The sequence below is a fragment of the Lagenorhynchus albirostris genome, chromosome 20 (assembly GCF_949774975.1).
Source record: "Lagenorhynchus albirostris chromosome 20, mLagAlb1.1, whole genome shotgun sequence".
NCBI classification, from domain to species: Eukaryota; Metazoa; Chordata; class Mammalia; order Artiodactyla; family Delphinidae; genus Lagenorhynchus; species Lagenorhynchus albirostris.
The window spans coordinates 6,617,513-6,644,928 of NC_083114.1; the positions used below are offsets into that span (position 1 = coordinate 6,617,513).

At 48.2% G+C, this 27,416-nt stretch overlaps 1 protein-coding gene across 2 annotated transcripts in view; it reads right to left on the reverse strand.

Annotated features, from left to right (window-relative positions):
* Positions 1-628: 628 nt before the first annotated feature.
* The window catches only part of ADPRM (ADP-ribose/CDP-alcohol diphosphatase, manganese dependent), a 69,118-nt gene continuing 42,330 nt past the window's right edge, over positions 629-27,416 (reverse strand). The window contains exon 4 of one of the 2 annotated variants that reach the window (XM_060135703.1): positions 629-807. In XM_060135703.1, the coding sequence (XP_059991686.1) occupies positions 689-807 (119 nt within the window). In that variant the 3' untranslated portion in view covers positions 629-688. Of the gene's footprint in view, positions 808-11,936; positions 12,063-27,416 lie in introns of those variants that run through there. The other variant, XM_060135704.1, reaches the window with a different exon arrangement.

Consider the following 27,416-nt stretch of genomic DNA (forward strand, 5'->3'; position numbering starts at 1 on the left):
ATTCCATAGTAGATATTACCAACTGACCACAATGCTTTCCTGCATATACAGGCATGTACCACACCCACTGATGTTTGTCCTGAGTCCTTCTCCTTGGGTCTGCCATCAGATGACTGAGCCCTGGGGTTAGTCCGTACTTTTGGCATTCATTTCTTCATCCTCTCTGCCAAAAGGTCAAATTTATCTGCCCAAAGGCTCAGTCCAGCTTGGGAAATGTATGGGAAATATACCACCTCCCCTTGCTGTAGCTGCTTTCTGTAGTCCCAGCCTCCTAGAACAAGGGGACTGCCACGGGGTCATGATGGCCACAGCTGACTGCAGGGATAACAAAATTGACATGAAGGCAAAACAGACTGTGGAGGCTGTTTCTGGGGAGATGCGGAACAACTCCTTTGGTGCACCCTGTGATGGCAGGGATCTCTGTCCATCTGGTTCTTTGATATATTCCAAACACCTAGCACAATGGTTGGCACGTAGTAGATACTCAATAAGTACTCACTGAAAGAATGAATGATAAACATTCTAAATTCTTCTTCTTTCTCTTTTTCCCATCAAAAGACCATTGGTTTTTCCATTGATTTCTAGCTGTTTTTCCACTGAGAGCAGAGATCAATCTAATATCACTTGTTCACAGCCTACTACTGCATTGCAAATGATTTCAAGTCAGAGCCTGGCAAATCTGGGGCCACTAGAGGTGTCTTACCTGAAACATTAGGTTGTAGCAGTAGCAGGAGGCAGGAGGGGTTTGAACAGAAAGTGCCAGATCTCTGGGTCCCAGGCAGGCCCACGGATGCTGCACGCTGACTTCTGGGGAGAAAGATCCATACATCTTTGAATTTCGTTAAAGAGTGTCAGTGCTGTGTTTTTGTGATTATGGGTATGACATGAAAATTAAACTACATTAGTGTTGTTTATAGATTTTGGAGGACTAAGACAGGGAGAAAAATTTATGAAAACTCATTTTAGCTGCATAATGCTAATTACCTACTTACACGAGCTACTTACCATTAATTCATAATTACTCTATACACAAAGAAATCGCACATACATTACATCTATGTCAGATGGATTCCGAGGCTTTATTTGAAACACTGTGAAGGATTTGGTCTCCTAATTAAGCATTTGCCCGTGACTTTAAGAAGATTTGCCTCATGCATTTCAAATCCCAGCCAACATTAGGATCACTTGGGGAGGTTTTAAAAAAAAGCCAATGAAAAAGAACACGATATTTGGGATTTGTTTAAAATGATCCAACACAGAAAATGGGGTGGGGAGCAGGAAAGATGAAACAAAATTGATGAAACGCTGATAATCGTTAGAGCTGACTGATGGAGGTTCATTCATACAATTACCTCTATTTTATGTATGTTTTAGAATTACCTCAATAGAAAGATATGTGGGGAATTTCTTTGCACAGCTGTGAGAGGACAGAATACACTGACGCAGACCTGGGGATATGGATGTTTCAGTTACTGGACACTTCCACCTCCATTAGCACATTTGCGTTCCCTGCCACCAAAATAATTCTTACTTGAACAATTCTCGGTGGTTCTATCTTCTATCTATCTATCTATCTCTCTATCTATATATCTACGTATCTATTATGTATGTATGTATCTATCTAACCTATCTGTGTATCTCTATCTTTATCTCTCTCTCTCTCTCTCTATCTCTATCTATCTATCTATCTATCTATCACTCCCTAGACCAATTCAATCAGAACGTCTGACGGAGGGGGCCCACACATATTCTAAAGTATCCAGATGACTCTAATGTGTGGCCAGGGTTGAGAACCACCAGGAAGGGAAAGTTTCTCAGGGCAAACCTCAGGTCAATTTTTTTTTAATTAAATAAGCTGCTTTGACATGTCTACGAGAGCACAGACTACACACAGGAAGGCCTGGGTGGCAATAATAATCACCACCAGTTACAACGTTTCTCATATGTGTCACTGGGTGGGTTCCTTTACGTACATAAACTCGTGTACTCTCCACAGCTACCTTATAAAGAAACTGAGGCTGGAAGAGGAGAAGTAATTGTCCCAGGGTCAATGTCTCCTAAGTGGCTGAGCTGGGATTCAATCCCTATCAATCAAAACACTTTCTGCTCCAGCTTCTCTGAGTGTCGAAACGGGAATTAAGAGGTCCATGTCTCTTAAACCACCAACCATCTGTCAACCCATCCTCTGTTTATTTGTCTCCACAGCCTCCCTGGGTAGCTTATGTTCTCACTCTTCTAACCTACATTCCAGCTAAAGTGACTCCTTTCACCCTGCTTCTCCAAGTTTCCCCATTTCTGCTTATAAATGTTCAAAACCCTTACAAAATGATAGTATTCTGTTGCCCACACCCACTTTGGGTGGATCTATAAAAATCTGTCCTAGAAACGGTTTTCCTTTATTTAAAAAACATGTTCACCACATTCCATGTGTCATGTTTATAGCCACATGTTTGGTCAGGTCTCAGAGCAGTGTGACAACAAACCAACAGAGCTGAGTAACCAAAATTAATTCCAGAATAACTCAAGTTCTTGAAGGCATGTTTAATGTCCGTAGGTGTAAGACGTAAGGTGACTACAAAATAAGGGGAAAGGGCAAAGGTACCTAGTTGTGAGATGGTGTCTACATTCTACTGGAAGTGGTGCAATACTGATTCTAAGTAAACTGAGAAGACAAAAAATAAAAGAGAACAAAGAGAAACAAATAATAAAATGGTAGCCCTAAATCCAAGACACAGATTAAAAGAGATTGTGCCAATTGATTTTTAAAAATTATTATAAGTTGCCTACAAGAAACTCACTTTAAAGATAATATTGGTATGTCGGGCTTCCCTGGTGGCACACTGGTTGAGAGTCCACCTGCCGATGCAGGGGACGCGGGTTCGTGCCCCGGTCCGGGAAGATCCCACATGCCGTGGAGCGGCTGGGCCCGTGAGCCATGGCCGCTGAGCCTGCGCATCTGGAGCCTGTGCTCCGCAATAGTAGAGGCCACAACAGTGAGAGGCCCGCATATAGCAAAAAACAACAACAACAACAACAAAACATTCTAGGCTTTGCAGGCCAGGTATTATCTCATTTTCCCCTTCCCCCCTCCTCCCCTCCCCCTCCTCCTCCTCCCCTCCCCCTCCCCTTCCCCCTCCCCGTCCCCCCCCCTCCTCCTCCTCCTCTTATTCTCCTCCTTTTCCTCTTTCCTCTTCAACAAACCCTCTAAAAACATGAAAACTGTCCTGGCCGCAGGCAGTACAAAAGCAGGCAGCAGGCTGGATTTAGCCCCCAGGCTGCAGCTGGCTGACCCCATCCTAGGTCAATAATTCTCAAACATTAGTCCTTGGACCAGAGATGAAGAAGCATAGTGTCCTGCTGGTAAACTGGCTCTCATAAACCAAAACCCTCATCTTGCAGCATTTGCCAATTTCCATGGTATAAAATGCTCCCACCGTGCCCAGTCTCAGACTACTAATGTGATGTCACTGAACCAGAGCTGTGAAGAGACATGCCGAGTCTGCCAGCCAGGACCAGGCAGCTCCAGCCCATCACTTTACCGGCATCGGCTGGGAAGCTGCTTAGCAAAGCACCCCTGGAAATTCTGGCACCGAGTACGGGAAACGCTGTCCTTGGTTCTATGAGGTAGCAATCTGCTGATCCAGTCATTCAACAATGTTTATACAAGGCCCTGTACTAAGCCTTAGGAACGTCCCCACCCTCGAGGAGGCCAGAGTCTAGAAGAGACCTCACAAGCGGGCATTTATGACAACAGACTGTGATAAGTGGGTTCAGATGCTGAGACAGCACAAAGAAGGGGCAGCTAACTTGTTTGGGAAAATTATCCATGACTTGCAAATAAGACAAAAAGATGACTGTGTGGCCATTTAAAGCTATGCTGGAGCATTTTCTAAGAAGCCCACTGGAGGGTCACCTGACCTCTATGGGAACGTATCTTTGACAAATTCTTGATTAGAGCTTGGGCATAAAATTAGAAGTTAACTCATATAAAACAGGTCAAGAGAGATTTTTTTTTTCTGTCCAGTAAATAAGTATAGAAATAAAAACTGACACTAATACTTTCTAATTCCAGTATGATGAAGTTCTTTATATACCACAGCTAGGAAGGAAAATAAAGTGAAAAGAACAGGATCACCTTGCCTAGCTCTGGTCCCCTACATTGTGAAACCTTGGCTATTTCCCATAAACCTGCAATATCTCCCTAACAATATCCACGTACCCTTGATTTTTACTATGCTGATATCTGAAGATATGCCATGACCTTTAGGATTATGATAATGATCTGAGAAAGCTGGTGTTTTTCACCATGAAAAGGCTAATTTAAACTTGATAAACTTGGTGATTTTGCAGCTTTTTTCTTTAAATGCTCATTGTGTTTTATATTTGGCAAGCCAGCCCTTCTGAAGCCTAATTCTCTGACATCTTTGAAAGTAAACTTTTTCTTTCACTTCCTAAACACTATCATCTCTGAGTCTTTGATGGAAGATAACGCAATGGGTGACTTTTTATTGCCCTGTTGGATATTAACCAGTTTTACACTGAATTGTAAAAGGTGAATTGGTACTTTTATCTCAGCATTCTTTTTTCCACTGACTGCATAAATCCCAATTTTTCATATCTTTAGTCAACCAGCTATTTTTCTTTCTGTCGATTCCCTCATGTATCAGGTAGCTTCAGCTGTGTAACAAAACCCCAAACTGAATGGCTTCAAACAAGAGCCATTTATTCAGCTCCTGATTCTTCATGTTGGCTGGGAAGTTCTTTTGGTCTGGGATGGCATGAGTAGACTCTACTGGACATGATTATGCACCTGTAGTTAGCTGGCAGGATACCTGGCACCTGAGTGATCTAAAACGTCCTTGCTTACGTGTCAGAGGATTGGCCAGCTAATGACCAGAGCAAGAGGAACAATTGGAACTGTGTCTCCCATCATCCAGCAGGCTGGCCCGAGCTTTTTATATAATGGTTGCTGGATTCCAAGAGCAGCAAGTGAGGGCAAGCACCAATAAGCAAGTACTTTTCGAGTTTCTGCTTATTCCTCCTTTGTTATTGTGTCATTGGTCACAGGATGTCACAGGGTGGGAAGGTATAGATACAGGGAGGCATGGATAAATTGGAGACCTTACTGTAACAATTTATCACACCTCATTCATGAGTTCAATGAAAGTTTGGCACGTGTGTTAGAGAATTAGGCTCTTACAGGATAAAGAGATGCCCAAGGGGAACCCTGTAAAAAGACAGGGGTCAAAAAAGTGAAGAAGCAGTGAAGGGAAGTGTGCTCCAGGCAGAGGGAATAGTATATGCGAAGTCCTAGAGGTGGGGCTGCAAAGCCTGCTCCAGAAAACTGCACACTGTGGCTGGAACGAAAGGCAAACCTAGTCTACCTGGATTTAAAACTTCTAGGTAGGCTATCAATGGCCAGAGCATTTTAATATGAAACTTTAACTGTTTTTGCTTTTTTTACTTTTTTGCTTTGTTTTTGCTTTTGTTACTTATCTCTGCCTTGTGAAAAGAGCTGTATGCCCTGGAAGAAGCGAGATGGTCTTTGGTTGGTTGAGGATCAAGGTGTAATGAGCCATCTGGTCTACAATGAAAGAACAAACTGAGGGAAGTTGCCTCTGGGGAAAGGAAGGATTACTCACAGACTTCAAAGGAGGTTCCAGGAAGAAGGGAAGAGATGCAGATATTAGAGGGGATTGGCAGGAAGCTGGGTGTGATCCCGGGGAATTTGCCCAAGAAGGGGGAGGGCATGCACTTGGGAAGAGCTGGGGGTGGGGAGAACCTGGCAAAAGACCACTGTGAAGGGCCTTGTTGTAGAATCCAGAGGCTGCATAGGCTCCCAGCCTCCACCGTCTCCACTCAAGCTATTCCTCCCGCGGTGGCCAGTGAGGACTTTGCTTTGACAGCACCCAGCAATTTCCCAGTGACGTCTCACCTTGGTCCCTATCTGAGTACCTCATCCTGGAAAACCCACTCTCTATGTCCCCCAAGCTCCCATAAGCCTAAGAAAAAGATCACTGGGGACCTGGCATGCTAGTGAGACAGTGGATTAAGGGGCATCCCCTTCCTTCTGTATCTATTTTTTAGGGTCTGATGGAGTGAAGTAAGACTGCACTGAATCAGCCAAAGAATCCCAAGCCTTCGCTGCCATGGACGATTTCACAGGAGTACACAGACCAGCTCAAACACCTAATCCCCTCCCCAGAGGCAATCACTGTGAGTTGTTCCATGTGTGTTATTCCAAAAGCTCTGTGTGTATTTACACCCACTGAGCCTTGACATCCACAACTGTGGATTTCAGATGTGTTCTCAAACAGTTAAAGAAAGAGGGGGAAAAGCCTAAACAAACAACCTAGGTTCTTATAAGAAAACTGGATGAAAGTCGCTGGGTTGGCTCTCTGAAAGGATTGAGTGATTTTATGCAAAGTAACCCATACGGGGTTGGGGGGGTGGGGTCGGTGGGTCAGGTTCACAAACAGCGGGGAGGAGCGATGTAGCTTCATATCCAAAGTCGCTCTCCCTTAACTGCAGGAAGAAGCGTCAGTCAGCTTCTACAATTACCGCCTTGACACCTCCATCCGGCTCTCCTGATCACAGAGAGGAAAGAAAGCTACAGTGACTTGCAAGGAATGGGCCCCTGGGAGAAGAAAATGAGATTCTCCCCCTTAAACTCCAGAGGGGAGGGAGGAGCAGAGAAAGCCAGATTGATAGGGGAGCAGCTCAAAAGCTAATTAAGTCTTCACAGGAGCCAAGCGGGCCTCTCGCTGGTTCACTGCCAGCAAGCAAAGCTTTTCGATGTTGCTCTGAAATCTGGGCAGGCAGAGCCAACTCCAGGCCCCAGAATGAGGGCTGGTGTTACAGTTGCCAGAAATCTCAGGAAAGGAGGAAACTAAGAAGGAGCCCCTGGGCAGAATGAAGATCACCACCTAATTGTGCAAAGACAGCGTGAGAACAGCATTCAAAATCTTATCTTGAGGGCTTCCCTGGTGGCGCAGTGGTTAGCAATCTGCCTGCCAATGCAAGGAACAAGGGTTCGATCCCTGGTCCTGGAAGATCCCACATGCCGCGGAGCAGCTAAGCCCATGTGCCACAACTGCTGAGCCTGCGCTCTAGAGCCCGTGCTCTGTAGCAAGAGTAGCCACCGCAGTGAAGAGTAGCCCCTGCTCACCGCAACTAGGGAAAGCCTGCACACAGCAACGAAGACCCAACGCAGCCAAAAATAAATAAATAAAATAAATAAATTTATTTTAAAAATCTTATCTTGATATGTAAATGATTCTGTCAGTAAATAACTGTATTGTAAGCAAAGGGGGCAAAACCCGTCCCCAAATGATACCCTCCCAGTCCACACCATGGATCAGGCACCACCTAGTGTCAGCTCCTGGAATTACAAGCACAGGCATTACGGGTTTGGCTACCTTTGCAAAGCTAAATCACAGAGTAACCATAGTACGCACCCACAGCTTTTCTTTTACTCTGACCTTGCTGTAATTACACACCCACCTCCTGCCTCACTCTTTTGGTCTCTACAAAGGGCTAACACAAATAATGCTAATAATGTTTCCTTGCATTTGGGTGACCTTTCAGAATCTACAAAGCCCTTTCATATAAATGACCTCAAACCATGGGTAGGAGATAGGCAGGAAGGTGTAATGATCTCTGTCTTACCAAGAAAGAAAATTAAGGACCAGAAAGACAAAATAACCTACTCAAAGTCAAAGATGATTTCACGAGGGAACCAGTGCTGAAACGCACCTCCTCACCCCACCCACACCTCCCACCACCGCTCCAGCTCCAAGTTCAGAGCTGTTTCCTCTGGTCTCACTACAGCCTCTTGACTCACAGCTCACAGGAGAGTAAAGCAGGGAAGCCCAGGCCTGGCTGCAACCAGAGTCACCTGTGGAGCTTCAGACACACAGCAGGGCCCAGGTTCCATGTCCGGAAATTCTGATTTAACCAGTGTGGGGTAACACTGGGGCTTCGGTATTTTATAAGGCTCTCCAGCTGAGGTAACATGCAGCCGGGATTGAAAACCACTGTGTTAAAGAAATAAAACAGCAGGAGAGAAAGCCATCTTGCTTCAGTCTCAGAGAGCTTACAGCCACTAAAACACCAGACATGTCAGAGACTCCTGAATGTCACGGAGGCAGAATCCAGAGCTGCCCTTCTGATGCCCATCTCCTCAACACACATGGCTACATGCAGACAGACACACAAGCACACAGAGATACACAGAGATACAGAGAGACACAGACACACACGGACATACAGACACACAGACACAGACACACATGTATGACAACTTGACAATATATCAGGGACACGTTATGCTTTTCTGGATTAGGACTTGCCCTCCTTTCTAAATAATTCATACCCAAACCTAAACAGGGGATTCCCAGGTTTCTACAGCCCCTCCAGGATTATGGGACCCCTCTGCATTTACTGAGATCATCACAGAAATCAGACCTCAGGAAACCCCCAAACTCCAGCCCACTCCCTGCTCTCTCTGCTCAGAGAACCAAAACATACACAAAGGTCTCGGGTCAAGCTGTTCATGCCACCAGGAAGAGGCTGCCCCCAGAGCTGTCCACACAGAAACTGGAACAACTGGATTTCTTGAACTTCAAGTGTCACTTGGGTAAGCCACGCAACATTTTCTGTGCTTGGTGAAGACTGAGTTAAAGCCAAGGCAACAGTAAGATACCTGCCACCCCCTGCACCTGTCCGGCCAAGAAGCCAGTGATGCTGGGGCTGGGGGTGGCTCTGTGTTCAAATGCAGTCTCCACTCCATTCCTGGGGCTAGGAGACAGCACCCCGCTAAGGCTTCAGGTCCGCTGGGCGTGAGTACAGAGCACTCATTCATGCATTCAGTAAATATTTATCAAGCCTTTGCTATGTGCCAGGCTCTGGGTATATAGCAGTGAACCAAACAGACAAAAATCCCTGCCCTCATGGAGGTTCCATCCTAGTTGGATGGACAGACAGAAAACAAGATAAAAAATAATATACACACACGTTAGCTAGCATTAATGCTAGGGAAAAATGAGGTAAGAAAAGGGCAGGATGACTGTTGGAATTTCAGATGGATGAGAGAGGAGGTGACAGCTGAGTAAAGCGTGAAGGCAGTGAGAGGGCGGCGTGTGGGTACCTGGGAGAAGACGGGAACAGGAGATGCAAAGGTCCCAAGGTGGCAGCAGGCCTGGGGAGCTCAAGAAATGGTAAGGAGGTGAGTTCAGAAGGAAGAAAGCAAGCAGGTCATTAGGGCCGTGTCTGCCTTGCAAGAGCTTTGGCTTTTACTCTGAGATGGGAGATCTACAGGAGGTGAGAAAGGGGAAGTGGAAAGGAAAGAAAAACAAATGGAAGAAGAAAAAATATAAAGAGGTCTGTCTCTGGGAGGAAAGCAAAGGGGAGAGAGCACTGAAACCCCAGTGGGTTGCTCTACTCTCCATGGCCACCCTGTCTCCTCTCTGCTCATCCTTCCTGGTTGACCAGATGCCTGAGCAGGCTTTGCCCATCTCCTACTGCTGTAATGTTCATCACTGTCCCAGAGGCACCTGGTTACATCCAGAGCTGGACCTGTCCCATGGGCTCAACCTTTCTACTGATGGACTGATTCCTGTCTGATGCTGGAAGGAAGGCAAAGATCCCAGGAAGTAAAGGGGCTCAGGGGTCTTTGCTGACCCAGCTGGAGCTCCAAAGGTTGGGTTTCTCTCTGCCTGGGAGACTGGGTATGAGAGACAAGGAAGGGCTTCACCCCACACCAACCTCTTATCAGGCCGTCACCCAAGCCCCAAGGCACCCATCAGCCCCTTCTCAGGGCCAAGAGAGAATGTGACATCAGTAAAGTTGCTCCCCATCCATCTATCTCACCCAGAATGGAAGGATAGATTTGGGGCCTGGCCCTCCTGACAGTGTCCCAGGTTTCCTGTCCTTTAATGTCCAGACTTAAACAGTTCTAAGGTCACCCAGGGCAGAATGTAGACTGGTGGGACCAACCAGTGACTGAGGGCAGCACATCCGAGTGAACCAGGGGTAGAAATAGATGCTGTCTCTCAAACTGTCTCACAAAAGCCTGGTCCCCAGTAGACTAGTAGCCTGACCCCCGCTCTTTCCATAGCCCAGCACTGCAGGGGGCCAGAGCCCCACTAAAGCACTCAGTACTGCGGGGCCTCTTCTGTCCTCTGGGGAGAAAGCTTCAAGCCTCCAGCAATCCCCTGACATACACTACATACAAGTTCTAACTCAGAAGAATGGACACTCTGCAAAGACACATTTAGATGCACCCTGATACCTCTGTAATGATTCCAAAAGTGTGGGCATTGGAGTTAGCCCAAACGGGGATCCAATCCAGTTCTGCAGCTGTGTGTCTTTGGGAAAGCTACCCGACTACTCTGAGCCTCAGTTTCCCTAGCCTGTAAAGCATGGAAGGTACAGAACTGTTGTGAGGATTACATGGTATGTTCTGTTATGTACAGTGCCAGGCATCAGAGCCCTGATGTGGCAGCGCCCAGCGTGACGCTGACAATGGTGCGGGCAGTGAGACTCCTGCAGAGAGGGAGGCTGGTACCACCTGGGCATGCAGCTTTCTCCCTGGCCTTCTCTAGATCCAGCCACGAGAGCTCCTGCCCCACCCGTCCCTGCCGTGGCAGGACCACACCTGCACCACGCCCAAGGCACAGCTCGCCCAGACGCAGCATCCCTAGATGAGGAGCCCTCTGTTCTGGAAGGTCACCTTCCACAGCAGTCCTGCAGCTGAGCCAAGGGGAGCAGAGGAGTCTAACAGGATTAGGTTAATGGGGTCATGGCCAGGGTGGCCTGCCTGTGTCTTAGATGCTTGCATTTTTCAGCTGGTGATTAAGAGGCAGGCTCTGCAGGATTCAGGCTCATTACTATGTAATTGAATCTCCTCCCAGACACCAGCTGAGGGATGGGGAAGTTAAGTACATTTCCGAAGATCAGGAAGCCAGTCAGGCTGCCATCAGAGCTCCGTGGGGACAGTTCCGGGATGCTGGGAAGTGTCAGGTCCTCTGGGGACAGCGTTTGAGCAGAGAACTCTTTCTGTCAACTGGTGGCAGCCCCAGCAGCTGCTCTGATGAAGTGCCACCCCCTTCCTCTCAGCATCCATCCCGTTCTCAGCGCTGCCCCCGGGCCTCAGGATAAAAGCGCGGGGCTCCAGAGGAATCACGGGAAGAACCTCGGAGGTGGGGTAGCTGGACGGGGGTCCTTCAGCCGAGCTGCTGGGGGGCTGGGGCTGAGAGGGGTGGGGAGGCAGCGTGACTAAGTGGTTAAGGGCGAGGCTCTAAAACCCAAGTCCACCATTTACTAGCTCAGTGACCTTGGGCAGGGTATTAACCTCTGTGTGCCTCAGTTTCCTCATCTGTAAAATGGCAATAATAAAATTACATATCTCACAGGTTTACAGCAAAGATGTAAAAAATAACAGGCATAAAACCCTGCGCAGGTGCTCGTGGCTGGTCTCTCTTGGCTTCCGGGCTCCCAGGGTCGGTGCCAGAGCACAGCTTTTCATGCCGTTCTCAGAGCTCAGCAGGAAGAGAGCAGCAGCATTAGGTCCCACGCCTGGGACTCCATGGGGATGTGTAAGAAGCCCTCACTATATTCTAGATGCTGAGCTAGGTATCTACTTATAAGGTCTAAAGTGCACTTCATGGCATCCAAGGTAAGTACATGTTATATGGAAACAGGCTCAGAGACTCAGGGAGGAAAGGACCTTGGCCAGGGTCTCACACCCACAGCCAGCAAGTGAGGGGACCGGGGTTTGAACCCAGGTCTTCGTGACTTCACTGTTCACATTCTTACAGAGTGAATCTTGTGATGCTTTAACTGATGGAGGTCATAAGTTCCAGGAGAGAATCAATAGGAGGGTAGTTGAAGAGGCTCTTATTCCTCCTTGTCAGGGGAGCATAGAGGTCTCACGACAGGAAAATAAACACTATACATTGCTAATGTGTCATTCGTGACTGCATTGCTTTTCCTTCTTTATTCCTTTTTCCGTGTTGACCCAGGCACCTATGTCCTTTACAGCACTGTCTGCATCACTCTGTCTGCGGGTAGAGAATAAATTTACAGAGGCATTCCAGAGGGATCATCACAGAGACCTTAAGGCAAGCTGTCTTTAAGGAGTGAAACCCTGGTTTGCAATGCAGTAAAAGTACAAAAAGCAAAAGGGAGTTGCTAATTCCACTATTATTTAACAAGAGGCTTCTCAACCTCAGCACTATTGACATTTTGGGCCAGTAATTCTTTGTTGTGGGGGAATGTCCTGTGTACTGTAGAATGTTTAACAGCATCCCTGGTCTCTAGCTACTAGATGCCAGCAGCACGTACACTCCTTCCCCAACAGGAGTTGTAACAACCAAAAATGTCTCCACACATTGCCAAATGTCCCCTGGGGAGGCAATAATGCCCAAGGCTGAGAACCACCAGGCTAAGTTGTAACTCTGTAGTTACAATTTATATAATATAATGCAATTTATGTAGTAGAACTCTGTAAGTTCTAGCTATGGCAATAAGATAAGAAAATTAAAGTGAGTTAGTTATAACAGGAAATTAGTTCACTTACTTATGTAATGTAACAAATTTCAAATGGATTAAAGAATTCAGATCTTTTAAAAATCAAAGAATTAAAAGATATAGGAGAATATTTATCTAAACATAGTCTAAGTATTAACACTTTTAAATCAAAGACAGCATAAATAAAAGATAAAATTCAACATGACATAGTCTCTCTATATATTAGTATATTAACCATCTATGTTCTACGTGACATATGAAGGATTCATAATCCTACATTAAAAATAAATGTTACATATAGATAATAAAAGACCACTGCCCTTGTAGAGGAAAAACAAAAAGCAAAGAGTATGAACTGGATATGCACAAAAGAAGGAAGGTAAGTAGTCAACAAACTTTAAAATGTCTAATATTTTTTAGTAACCAAAAAAAAAAAAGTAAATTAAAACAACTGCAACGTACCTTTGCATATACAATTGACAAAAATTGGTTTTAAATAGTAACATCCAGTTGTGGGGAGAATGTGCAGAACTTGGCTCTGCAGACGGGAATTTATGTGGTTTTATCTTTCCAAAGGGGAGTCTGGTGTTAAAACGGACACATTTTTGACCCAAACATTTCACTTTCAGAAACGTATCCAGGAAGAAAATCATGATTGTGTACAAAATGCATCATCAAGATTGCTCTTCACAGCAGGAGGCAGTTGGTTGCATCAATGATGCTATATCCATACAAGTGAATCCCGTGCAGTCTGTTAAAAGGATGCGCAGTGTTTTCCAAACTGGCCTTTCCCAATTGCAAGGGGTTCCCTGAGCTGCTACAGCAGTTGCCTCTGGTCGGGGGGCAAGAGCAGGTGAGACTGAGAGTTTCCCATTCCTATTTCAACCAGTCCACCTCCACTTCTATCTGTTTTACATATTAGGTTTATAGAAAAAGTCCTTCAAAGAATGCATTCCAGAGCTAAAAGAGTTTGCATAATGTTGTTGTAGAAGAGCATCCTGGCAGAAAGGCCATGGGTTTGGGGGTCAGACAGATCTCGTTATAGTCTTTGTTCCGCCACTAAACTAGCTGTGTGATCTTGGGCAAGATACCTGATCCCTGTGCTTTGGTTTCCTCATCTGTAAAATAATAATAATAATGGCAACTAACTTATCATCACTATTGTGAGAACTGAGATAATACATGTGAAGTGCACAGACCTCAGCACATAATAAGCAGCAATGAAGGGTAGCTACTATTATTTTACATATTATATGTCTAATGAGATGCAAAAATGTTCACAGATACACTGAACAAAGAAGATCATACACAGCATAATCATACACGTCAATGTATAATAGGCCACGTGTGAGAAAATGTATATATAAACACTAGTGCTAATGTTTTCTGGGAGGTAGAATTACAGGTGGTTTATTTATATTTTTTTAATTCATTCATTCATCTCTTTATTTTTATTTTTGGCTGTGTTGGGTCTTCGTTGCTGTGCGCGGGCTTTCTCTAGTTGCGGTGCGCGGGCTTCTCACTGCGGTGGCTTCTCTTGTTGCGGAGCACAGGCTCTAGGCGCACAGGCTTCAGTAGTTGTGGCACGCAGGCTCAGTAGTTGTGGCTCGCTGGTTCTAGAGCGCAGGCTCGGTAGCTGTGGCACACGGGCTTAGTTGCTCCGCGGCATGGGGATCTTCCCGGACCAGGGCTCAAACCCGTGTCCTCTGCATTGGCAGGCCGATTCTGAACCACTGTGCTACCAGGGAAGTCCCTACAGGTGATTTAGAGTTATATCTTTTTGCTTCCTCTCCCAGAAAGTGCTTTTCTAGATTACCAAGACCCCGCATCTCTTTACGTGTAGGAGGGTCATCTGATATTGACTCACATTTCTTTTCACAATGTTCTGACAGTCTAGACAGAGCTAGACTTCACCTTTAGCCTATTTGATAGGTAGGATTTATATCATCTTCAGGATTCACCTCATCTGCTAATTCTGGGCATTTAGGACATGATACATTGGTGTCAAGATGTGGGGATCATTAAACCCAACTGAGCACTGTCTCATGGGAGCTAGTAGAAGGATGCTGTATGTAACAGGATGCCAGCATCGCATAAGCCCCGAGGACAAGTATCTCCGAAATGCGGCAGCGATGAGAGTGCTGATCTGCCAGCCGTTTCTCCTGCCTCTTTTGATATAAATGCTGCTGCTTGTTATGGGATGTCCTGGGCATTCCAATAGGAGAGGGCAGAACAGCAAAGAGATTTTAGAACGTGAGAAAGGGCACGGCCAACATAAAACTATCTCAGATTTATCTCTTTGAGCTGTGCTGAGGCCACAGTATCTCAGAGCCATCAAGAGGGCAATGAAATGGCCTAAGAATCTGCAAATCAGCATGACTCCTCTCATGTCCACCGTAGGAACACCACAGCTCCTGAGGGGAGTGCGTGCATGTGTGTTTTGCAAGGGATTAGGGGGTTGAAAGGATCCAGGTCACGGTGTCCAGGTCTTTTGCCGAGCTCTCCAGTAGAGCTCTCTGAGAGGATGCGCGTGTGCTGTATCTGCACTGCCCAGTGAGGTAGCTACTGGCCGTATGTGTGTAGTGAGCATTTGAAATGTGGCTCATGGGACTTTGTGAATTTTTAATGTTACTGAAGTTGACGAATCTATATTTAAATAGCCATGTGTAGCTAGTGGTCACCTCACTGGACAGCTCAGCATAGTGGTGAGGAACACAAAGTCTGGGTGCAGATGGCCCGGGTTTGAATTGCAGCTACTCTCACACTGACCGGATAAATTACTTAACCTCCCTATACTTATCTGTAAAATGGTGATATGCTGGAGAATTACATGAGTTGCATACATGTAACGTGAGTTACTGTACATACTGTGTGCTCATAAGAGCTCAGGACGTGTCATGGAAGCTCCTGTGCTGGATTTCCTCCATCTGCCCCTCCTGACCCACTCTCTGCTCTTTCCGCCCCACTCTGTCCTCCGGGAGATTGGCCTTCATGGATAACATCAACAGCTCCCTTGCCCTCTGGCTTCCAGTTGGGTTCAGCCAATGAGAAGCGCTGAAAGGAAGCTGGAGGGTGGAGCAGAGAGAGGTCAGGGTGTTGATCCCCCTTCCCTCCTGCGTGGTCACCATGCTGAGGCCCTTCACTGAAGGCCACGCCCCTGTCAGCGCTCTCCAGCTTCTGGCTTCACCTCCGTCTCTGCACCCCTCACGCCCAGAGGTGGTACGGATTTGCTCCTGGCTGCTTCACCAACTCTCTTCACTGGTTTTTCTTCATGCTGCCCACGCCTTGGGAAACAGTCCCTGTAATAAGCTCCTCTCACGACGTAATCACTTCCGGCCAGACCTGCAGGTACCGTTCTTGTTACTCCCACTGTCAACATCTCGCTGTCCCCCATCACTATCACAGGGAGTCTGCAGGTACCTCCTAGGCTTCCCCCACTGAGGGGCTTTCTCTCTCTGATGGACCTCTAAGTCTTATTCACTGATCTCAGCTGGTGTGATCTCTAGAAGTGGGAAGATGATCACCAGTGAGGAGAAAACGTGTGTTCTCTGCAAGAATCCCCACCCCCAGGAGACAATCAAATCCACTCTGCTAGCAAGCTAAAGCCAGAGAACATTCCAATTGCTGCTTTTCTGTGCTTTGCATGGGAATCGTGAAAGCCTGAATCCATTATCCCCTTTCCAGTGGGAGCAGTACTCTCCTCCACCCCACCAGCCTGCCCACTGTCACACCCTTAACCACGGCCATCGCCCAAGACAGGCTGGGATTAACTCTGTCTCCCTGAGGAAGAAACACAAGCTCTGTCTCTGCCAACCTCAGGCCTCATTGGCTGGAAAGATGGCCAAGGTCAGGGGTGGGTTGCTGGGTGCTCAGGGTGAGGAACAAGGAGGATGAAAGCAGGCACTGATCCGCTGTATCAGCAAATATTTACTATCTGACAGGTGCTGGTGCGCCTGTGAGGGTTTGTGCCCACAACTGGCAAAAGAAGTCAACTCTGGTTGATTTAAGGAGAAAAGTAAGATTTAAGGAGAAAAGTAATTAATTGAGGGGCCATCAAGTGGGTGCCAAGATGGCCACGAACCTGGAGAACCAGGTTCTGGAAATGGGCAGCTCAGAGGGAGGCTGAACCAAAATCATGCCAAAGAGCAGGTCACGTGGCTCCTGCCACCCAAGTCCCAGGCTCCCCAGCTCGCCTGCTGCCCCTGGGAACCAGATCTTGCAGGTGCCGTCACCCACATGCATTCTCCCCTGTCCCTGCTTCTTAGGGTCACCAGCTCCCGAACAGGAGAGTGAGACTGCTTGGCTGAATCTAGGCCATGTGCCCATGTCCCCTGTGCTGGGGGCTGGGAGGGCAGTACCTGGACCTTTCGGCCTCTGTGGGGAAGTGGGTTTTGTCTTCTATCAGGACAAGATGGCCGGGAATCCCCCAAACACAGGTGGGGGCGAGGGGAGATGCTGGACAGCCGTTCCCACGGGGTGTACGTGAATGAACGGCACAGCCTGCAGCCTGGAGGAACTGACAGTCTCCAGACCAGAAATCGTCAAACATTAAGGCCAATGTGCATATGAGTCAACCGGTGTAACTAGGTAAAAACGCAGATTGGCCAATCAGCCTGTGATGGGGGAACATACATGATGCTAAGGCAGGCGGTTCCCACACTGGTGCGGATGCTAAGCCAATGCTGGCGCCACGACCCACGTGCTCTGAGGGCACGGAGGAGGCCCTGACCTAACACACAGGGATGAGCTGAGTCTTGGATTACAAGGGGGAGGGGGTGCAAAGACAAGGAGGGGGACAATTCAGGCAGAGGGAATGGGGTCAGAAAAGGCACCAAAGTGAGGCCTAGCGTGGGATGTACAAAGGAACTCAAAGAAACGGAGACCAGAACCTAGAGCCAGAGAGTGGGGAGAGTGAGGCCTGGGAGATGGGCAGGGCCTGGGTCACCTAGGAGCCTTCTGTGCTATTCCCGGGGAGCTCTGCTTGTTCCTTTCAGCCAATGATTTTCAAACAGATCATGACTCACTAGTGGATGGTGAACTCAGTTTAGTGGGTCCTGGCCAGAAGTTTTAAAAGTGATATAGGATAGCAACTCAGGTAGTATCAACTCTTGAAAATTTTGCTTCAGTTATACAAATAAGCGCATTGTAAAATCAGGTGCAACGTAAAATAAATTTCTTCCTGTGGGTCAAGGTCACAGAAGTTTGAAAGCTGTGCTTGTGGTCAGAAAGGCGCTGTCTGAAGCTTTTTAAGGAGAGGAATGATACGATCAGATCTGCACTATACAAAGATGCCTTTGCTGCTGGTTGGATGGGGTAAGACCGGAGGAACGAGCCTTCGGGAGACGGAAAGATGCTGAGGGCCTGAACTTCAGCAGTGCTCGTAGGAATGGAGGAGAGTTCCAGGCAAAACAGGTAAAGTAGGCACCAATTAGCCGAAGGCTTGGAGGAGAAGGGGGAGGGCTCCCCTGTTCCCACTGTGGGTGACCAGGAGGATGATGGTACTGTTACCTGAACTGGGGAAAAGGCGGGGGTAGATGCAGATTTCGCTGTTCGGGGAAGCAGAGCATGTGGAGAGAATGAGCCCAGGGCTGGACACTGTGAGTCAACAATGCCTCTGAACCTCAAGGGGCCCTTTGTCCAGCATGTAGCCTGAGACGGGGGGCACCTACCCTAACAAAGCCCATCAGACATTGTCCCTGGGGTTGGAGCCTTGAGCAGAGGACACAGGACCGTTCATTCTGTAGGGCTGCCCTGGAGAGCGTCCTGTTCCTGCTCTGGAGGATCCTTCCAGAGAGCTGGTCCTTCAGTTTTCCACTAAATCAGTAAGCTTCCCAATCCCTGTCCTTCCTGATTAAATTAACCAAAGCCATTTTCTGTTGCTTACCACCATAGAACTCGGACTGATAAATAACAGCCACTCTGCTGACCTCACAACATCTGGGGATTAATGAGGTAAGGTTTCAAAGTGCGCTGAAAACTGTAAAGTGCTGGTCAGATGTAAAGAGCTAGAGCTGGACAACAATACCCTCTCCCTCAGGCCCTCTGTATCCGTTAGTGTTAGGATCCCATGCATTCCCCCACTGCTGAGACTTGCTGAGACCCTCAGGGGAGGCACTGTGTGGGTTAGGCTGTAAAGAGCCCAGAGCTGCGTGGTCCTGAAACCACCCACACACAGAGCAATTAACCCAAACCTCCGCAACCCACACAACCTACCAACACCCTTTGCAGGTGAGGGAGCATTTGTGATGGTTCTGGAAAAACAGATCTGGATCGAAATGGGCCAGGAGAAAGGGGCGGAGGGTGACCAGGCAGGGGGACTAGCATAAGCGACATCACAGAAGCTGCAACTCTGCCACCCTACTCAGTCGCTGCAAGCAGCCTGGTGTTCTCGTGGTCTGTGCAACAGAAATGGGTGGGGGGAGGCTGAGGTCCTCCCTGTGAGTGTTACCAAACCGCACTCGGGTCCATTCGCCTGAGCACAGCAAAACCAATCTATTGGTACCGGGTTTCAGTGAAGGAAAAGACAGCACTTATTGCAAGGCACCAAGCAAGCAGCACAGGCAGTTAACGCTCAAAAGACCAAAACTCCCCGATGGCTTTCAGGGAAGCGTTCTTAAAGGCAAGGTGAAGGAGAACGCTGCAGGGTGCCTGATCAGCTCATGGACGTTCTCCTGACTGGTTGGTGGTGAGGTAACCAGGTGGTATTTCAGGAGTCAACGGCATCAACCTGGTTGCACCTGGTCCGAGGTCTACGTGCTGGAGAGGAGAATTATCCAGCCCAGATATGAACAATGCCGAAGTTGAGAAACTGCTCAAAAGCCGTGGTTCTCAAAGTGTGGGCAGTGTCACCTGGGAAATTGTAAGTGCTGCGCATTTTCAGTCCCCTCCTGTCCCGACTGAATCAGAAATGGGATGGGATCCAGCAGCTTGTATGTTAACAAGCCTCCGGTTTTCTCCACATCCTCACCAAGGCTTGTTACCTTTCCTCTTTCTGATAACAGCCATGCTAATAGGTGTGAGGTGATTTGCATTTCTCTGATGATCAGTGAAGTTGAGCACCTTTTCATGTACCTGTTGGCCATCTGTGTGTCTTTTTTGTAGAAATGTCTATTCAGGTCCTTTGCCCATTTTTAAATCGAGTTGTTTGGTATTTTTGCTATAGAATTGTGTGAGTTCCTTTTCTATTTTGGATATTAACCCCTTAGCACTTCTGGAAAGCTAATGTATAACATCGTGACTATAGTTAACAATACTGTACTATATACTGGAAACTTGATGAGAGGGTAGATCTTAAGTATTTTCACTACAAAAAAATAAAGGAAAGAGAATGGTAACTATGTGAGGTGATGCGTACATTAATTAGCTTGATTGTGTTGATTGTGGGGATAATTTCACAATGTATACGTATCCCAAATCATCAAATCGTACACCTTAAGTGTATACAATTTTTAATCGTCAATTATACCCCAATAGAGGTAGGGCGGAAAAACAAGAGCAAACAAGCCTTCCAGGTGGTTCTGACGCTTCCAGGTGGTTCTGACACTAAAACTTGAGAACTGCTGGGGGAAAGAGATCAAGAGGGGCTGAAGGAAAGGGAGGTGAGGAAGGGGAGGGTGGGCAGAGCTGGAAGCAGACACATGCCAGGCTCTGTGCTGGGGAGGGGCCTCAAAGGCGGTAAGACACAGGGAATGTGACCCACAGAGATGAGCGTCAAGATGGGAGCACATAGAGCTGGGGGTGGGGGGCATCCAGAGTGCCAATCCCGGACGGAGGGCTTAGGAAAGGCCTGGGAAGAGAGGGGGCTCCAGAGGGAGGAGTAGGGAGGACAGCGTGGGCCAAGGCAGAGAGACCTTTGGGAGCGTGTTCCCTCCGGAAAATTGCAAGATGTCCAACACATGTCGAAGAGGTGGGGTGAGCTGGACGAGGCGACAGCAGCCAGAACAGAAGAGCACTGTTGCTGGCCCAGCAGCCCACTGGTTCTCAGCCCTGGTGCAACCCAAGGGTCACCTGGGGAACCTTGAAAAAATAACCAATGCCCAGCTCTTACTCAAGGGCCGCTGAGTCAGAACGGGGTGGAGGAGACCCGCAGAGCATCATTAGATTTTTTAAAGCTCCTGGGTGATTCTAATGGACAGCCAGGGTTGAGAGCACCTGAGTTAGAACCATGACTAGAGGGAAGTGGGAAGATCTTAAAGGGGAGCAATTTACACCATTATTTCATTTGATTCCCCACTATCCCGTTTTACAGATAAGAACATCGAGGCACAGAGAAACTAGGAGGCTTGCATAAAGTCACAGAGCTAGTCAGATGATGAGACCTGTATTCAGAGACAGGAGATAAAGGCCTCCGGGGCTGGCAGGCAGGGGCCAGCAGAGCTCAGTCCCCAGGGCCAGGGAGCTTAGTGGTAACTCTGCCTTGACCTGCAGGAGGATGATGGAGGAAGGAACAAGAAGACTTTGGCTTATGTCCAACCAGGGAGTGGACAGCGGGCTTGGAGAAGGCTGGATTCAGTGAGGGCTGTTCCGGACTCCTCTCCCAAGCAGCACAAACTGGGCTCTGCACCTGCTCCCTCCCGGAGCCTGGTGTCTCTCTGCAGCCTGGACCCGGGCTCACTTCCCTCCTCTGGCGAGGCCCTTTCAGTTTTGCTGTGACAAATGCTGCCCTGGGTGATGACGCCTAAGGGCGGTTGGAAGCCCTTCACAGTTTGCAAAGCACTCACTCTGCCTCAGGAAGGCCTTGATGTGCCAGGGTCTGTGCTCAGACCGGGGTTGTATGGGGGTCAGCCTTCCAGTGTGAGAAACAGGAACGTAAAGAGATAAAACAACACTGCAAGCCAAAGGTGGACCGAGATGTAACCAAAGGGCACGGATAGATCAGGGAGGGGAGCAGAGTGCAGCCAGTCTCAGGAAGCTGCTGGGAGGAAGAGCAGAGCCCCAGATGGAAGATGAGGATAAAGGGGAAGAGGGGCATCTTAGACAGTCTTATTTACTCCTCAGAGCAACTCTGAAAGGTAGAGTTGGTTATCATCTCTGTTTAATGATGAAGAAACTGAGGCTCAGAGAGGTTCAGTAACTTACCCAAGGTCACAGAGCAAGGACATGACAAAGCTGAGACTCAAAGTCCTCGGGAAGGAGCCCATGCCCTTGGAGCAAGGAAGTGACTAGAAATCAGGAGGGGACTCGGAGCCTGGCTTTCACCACAGGGGTCTGCATTGGAAGAGCTGACAGCCATCTATTTATGGCGGCAACCGTTAAATCTCCAGCATCCCACTCCATTCAGTGCTTCCCCACCCCTTCCCCATCTTAAATCCTATAATTTCTCCTTTAGAGGAGGATCAGCCAACTGAGACAAACAATTATTCCAAGTTTCAAATAAACATAACCCTGGGAGGTGAGAATTCTTTTCTAAGCCTTTTCTCTACGAGAGACTTGGCCAGGGCCTGCAAAGATAACCACTCCAAACTCTTAATTAGAGGAAAACATAGGCAGAACACTCTATGACAGAAATCACAGCAAGATCCTTTTTGACCCACCTCCTAGAGAAATGGAAATAAAAACAAAAATAAACAAATGGGACCTAATGAAACTTAAAAGCCTTTGCACAGCAAAGGAAACCAGAAACAAGACCAAAAGACAACCCTCAGAATGGGAGAAAATATTTGCAAATGAAGTAACCGACAAAGGATTAATCTCCAAAATTTATAAGCAGCTCATGCAGCTCAATAACAAAAAAACAAACAACCCAATCCAAAAATGGGCAGAAGACCTAAATACACATTTCTCCAAAGAAGATATACAGACTGCCAACAAACATATGAAAGAATGCTCAACATCATTAATCATTAGAGAAATGCAAATCAAAACTACAGTGAGATATCATCTCACACCAGTCAGAACGGCCATCAGCAAAAAATCTAGAAACAATAAATGCTGGAGAGGGTGTGGAGAAAAGGAAACACTCTTGCACTGCTGGCGGGAATGTGAATTGGTACAGCCACTATGGAGAACAGTATGGAGATTCCTTAAAAAACTACAAATAGAACTGCCATATGACCCAGCAATCCCACTCCTGGGCATATACCCTGAGAAAACCATAATTCAAAGAGTCATGTACCAAAATGTTCATTGCAGCTCTATTTACAATAACCAGGAGATGGAAACAACCTAACTGTCCATCATTGGATGAATGGATAAAGATGTGGCACATATATACAATGGAATGTTACTCAGCCATAAAAAGAAACAAAATTGAGCTATTTGTAATGAGGTGGATGGACCTAGAGTCTGTCACACAGAGTGAAGTAAGTCAGAAAGAGAAAGACAAATACTGTATGCTAACACATATATATGGAATTTAAGAAAAACAAATGTCATGAAGAACCTAGGGGTAAGACAGGAATAAAGACACAGACCTACTAGAGAATGGACTTGAGGACATGGGGAGGTGGAAGGGTGAGCTGTGACAGGGCGAGAGAGAGGCATGGACATATATACACTACCAAACATAAAATCGATAGCTAGTGGGAAGCAGCTGCATAGCACAGGGAGATCAGCTCGGTGCTTTGTGACCGCCTGGAGGGGTGGGATAGGGAGGGTGGGAGGGAGGGAGACGCAAGAGGGGAGAGATATGGGAATATATGTATATGTATAACTGATTCACTTTGTTATAAAGCAGAAACTAACACACGATTGTAAAGCAATTATACTCCAATAAAGATGTAAAAAAAAAAGGTAACCACTCCTGTGCTTCTCCCCCAGCCCATCTACCCCTGCTGATGTTCTAAACTACAAAATGCTTCTTCCTGGGATATTCTCCCTGGGTAAATTTTCCTCCCTGGCATACTTTCTGCTAGATTTCAAGAGTAAAGCAGAGATTTTTATCTTTGTGATTTAATTAAAATGTGTTTGCTTGACGGTGAAGGAAGACAAGCCTCACCACTGTTGACATCTCTTCAAATGCCCTTTTCCAGCCCTCTGACGGATCCTCTGACGCCCAGGGCTGCCCAGCCCAAGTGAGTGGGGAATGTGGGCTCTTCCAGAAAGGCACTCACCAGAGCTCCCCACGGCCTGAATCACCTCAGTACAGCCTTCCCCCTCATGGGGCCCACGTGAACCAGAAAGGAGAAAGCGCTGAGTGCAACAGAGGAGCAAACCGTGCAAATACCATTTGCTCTCTGGGCGGAAGGAAATTGCCTAAGCAGGAATGGCCTCGTTAATGGGTGGCTCTGAGCTCATGGGAGATGAAATAAGTGGAAAGAGTGAGCAGCAACTGTCTCTAGGGCCAGCCTTTCAGGAGACAAACACAAACTCCTGGAAACAGCTGAAGATCAGGGAGATGGGCAGCTGCCTGAAACAGAGTCAGAAAGGAGGTTAGCAGGCAGTGTCCAAAACAGATCGCTCCTGGATTATTCTCTTTGTCCAAGGTGACTCGCACATCCTCACCCAGCTGCAGACCAGCCGGTCCCGAGATCCAGCGCATCAGCTGGCCTGAACGGTTGTGGCCCAGTAAGTCCCAAGTCCTCGCATCAGGAGAGCACATTGTCTAGAAAAGTGGAGGAGGGATTTCGAGGAGATGCCAAGGCCAGCAACTCACACCTGGGTCCGAGAGCACTTGGAGGCAGCCAACTGGGCTGTGACAGAGAAGGGGGACCGGTCCTCCACCCATCAAAGCCCTCTTTGTTTTTAGCGGTAGAGACATACTTGGGCACGTTCTTCGCTTCCCTGAGTTTCACATTCCACATCTGGAAAGTGGGACAGTTACAGCTCTTCACGGGACTGAACTGTGCCAAGGGTCTCCCACACAGGAGCTGGCAATAAAGGTCCCCGTGCCCCACCCCTTCCATCACAGACTGCGTGGTAATTCCTCCTGTGTGCTTATATTTTATGGGATATTCATATTGTTCTATAGCTTTCCTGGGAGTGTACAGTTTATGCAACCAGATAAAAAACTCCCGGAGGGCTTCCCTGGTGGCGCAGTGGTTGAGAGTCCGCCTGCCGATGCAGGAGACACGGGTTCGTGCCCCGGTCCGGGAAGATCCCACATGCCGCGGAGCGTCTGGGCCGGTAAGCCACGGCCGCTGAGCCTGCGCGTCCGGAGCCTGTGCTCCGCAGCGGGAGAGACCACAACAGTGAGAGGTCCACATAGCGCAAAAAAAAAAAACAACTCCCAGAGGTCAAGGTCCATGTTTTAAACTCCATACTGTTTTACAACATGTTAGACCCATGTCTCAACCAACTTGATACTTCCAGAGATGTACACAGATTAGTGGCTCGATTATTATACATAGCAGAGGCACAAAATACATGTACTGAATGAATGAGTGAGTGAATGAATGAATTTAGCCTCCATGTACTCTTCCTCAGAAGGCAGACCCAGGTCATCTCCTCCCTACGGTCCTTGCTCAGAGCCTTTGCAACTCAGAGCTCTGAGTAACAGCCCTCCTGAAGAGGGCAGAGGCCAGTCTGCTGTCCCCCAGCAAGGAGAGCCCACAGGGAGGCCAGGAGCCCCCAGAGCAAACACTTACACGATGGCCCACAATGAGCATGCAAGACCCTTTGTATCCTGTGCTCTTGGTCCACATCCAGTGCTCCCCCGGGGCTGCCACAGGCCTGTGCCGTTGCTAGGGAACCATCTCACTGAGCTTCCAGGGAACGGAAGACCCACGGTCACTGGGGTGAGAAGACCGTGCCTGCTCCCAGCTCCCGAGACTTGTGATGGGAGCAGATTCGACCTCATCTGGACCATCACCTGTACTGAGGTATTCCTCTGGGGTCTGTCAAGTTATGGATCAGGGAAAGTTAGATGGCCAGGTCCTCCTGGAAAGACACGATGGCTGCTGGTCCCTCCCCTATGAGGAAAGCGGGTAGCGTGCACTCTGTCCTGTCCAGCAGGGAAAAACGACGGTGGAGGTGGTGAGGGTGAGGCCATGCTCGTGGGGATGCCGGGAGGTGCTGGGTGGTGTCTGTTCCTTGGTGTGAAATCCCCGAGGGAAGTAAAGAGATGCTTTGCTTTTCCCTCTCTCCTTTCAGAATCACTGAAATCAGTGGTTCCCAGCCAGGAATAATTTTGCCCCTCTGCTCCCTGCAAGGACATTTGGCCTGTCTGGAGAAATTTTTGACTGTGATGACTGGGGGCTGCTACTGACACCTAGTGACTAAAGACCAGGGATGCAGCTGAAATATCCTATGATGCACAGGACAGCCCCACAACAAAGAATTCACCGTCCTAAATGCCAGTAGTGCTGAGGCTGAGAAACCCTGAACTAAATGAATGGATGAAAGCATGTAACTAACATGAGTGTTATACAAATTACAGGTGTCGGTACTATGTAGGTATCTTCTGTATTGTTTTGTAGCTCTTTCTCTCTATATATACATATATATACAGACACATACATATCACCACAGTGGATGTGGGGCAGGGATGAGGATGAAGTGGAGAAAGGGAGGAGAAGAGAACACTTATTGAGCATTTACTATGCGCCAGGAACCAGGCTACACTAGAGGGTACGGATTCCGTAGAAATTCAAGAATGTGGGACTGCACTTCATCAGGGTGAGAAAAGTTCAACCTCAGCTACATGTGAAGGCCCTTTGCCCCTAACTGTCTTCGTACAAGAATCCAAGGAGAGAGAGGGATTAACACGGTGCCAGAGAAACGGGCGAGGATGGTCTCGGGTCGAGGCGCCTGCGGTGTTTGCCACCTGACACACCGTCTGTCAACAAGTCCTGTCCTCCTTGTCTTGCCAAGTTCTGATTCTCCAGGCAGGCTCAGAGGTGGACCTCCAGGGAGTGGAGCCTCAACCAAAGAGGAGACCCTGCTGCCCCCAGCCTCAGGGCACAGGGGGCCACCGCCCGTGTATGGGGGCTTCAGGGAAGGCGGGGAGAGGAGTCTCCTCTCACCCAAAGAGAAAACCTCCAAGCTTCACCAGACTCGGAGAAGCAAACACTCTTTCCATCCGTCCTTCCCTTCCCCACCACAAGTCTCTGCGTCTCAGGCAAAACCTGAGAGTCCTCTTCCGGGTGCTGGGAAACGTCTGTTTCCCTCCCTGAGGAGCAAAATGGGTTGCAAACCCCTGAGGTAAAGTGGCCCCTACTCAGAACAGAGGGAACCCCTCATTCCTCTCACAGGGGTGCCGAACACCATAGCGCTGAGGACAGGACAGAGCACAAAGGAATATCTTTACAAACAATCCCACCACCAGGAATTTGATAACTATTAGTTCTTTCAATCCTCACAACAAACTATGGTGTGGGCATTATTATTCCCATTTTAAAGATGAGGAAACTGAGGCTGAAAGCATGGAGGGGACTTGTTACAGGTTAGGTTCCCGGGAAGCAGACTTGGAGACAAGTTCTGTGTGCAGGACAGGAACAGGACTGGGCAGCAGACGAAGCTGAGCTGCTCTGCAGTCACCCCTGTGGGGACTTTAGGAGCTGAGCTGGCGCTCTGGCGTCGTCCCAACTTTCATAGAAGGAGCCAGGCCTTTGCACCCTGCTTTGATCTGTCACTGACCTCAGACTGCCCCTGGAAGGAACTGTGACCTTGGGCAAGGCTTTTCTGTTCAAGTGAGGCAATCCACCTCTGCAGCACGCCCCACGGCTGGAGGGAAGTTTTCCTCATCCCTAAAGAGGGGCTTGGGTGCACGTCAGCGCCCACCCCAGTCACCTTGCCCATGAAGGGCAGATCTGGAACCATGCCCACACCCTTTCCCCTGCCACCAAGTCTACCTTCACACCCTGATTACATGGGGGCTGAGGCGCCCCAAGAGAAGGACTCATGGAGCCTCCCTGATTGTAGGGCTAATGCATCCTGGCACGCCCAGCAACTGCAGGGTGAGGGTGGACAGAGGAAGCCAGGTGAGGGCAGGGTGCAGGCCCGGGACG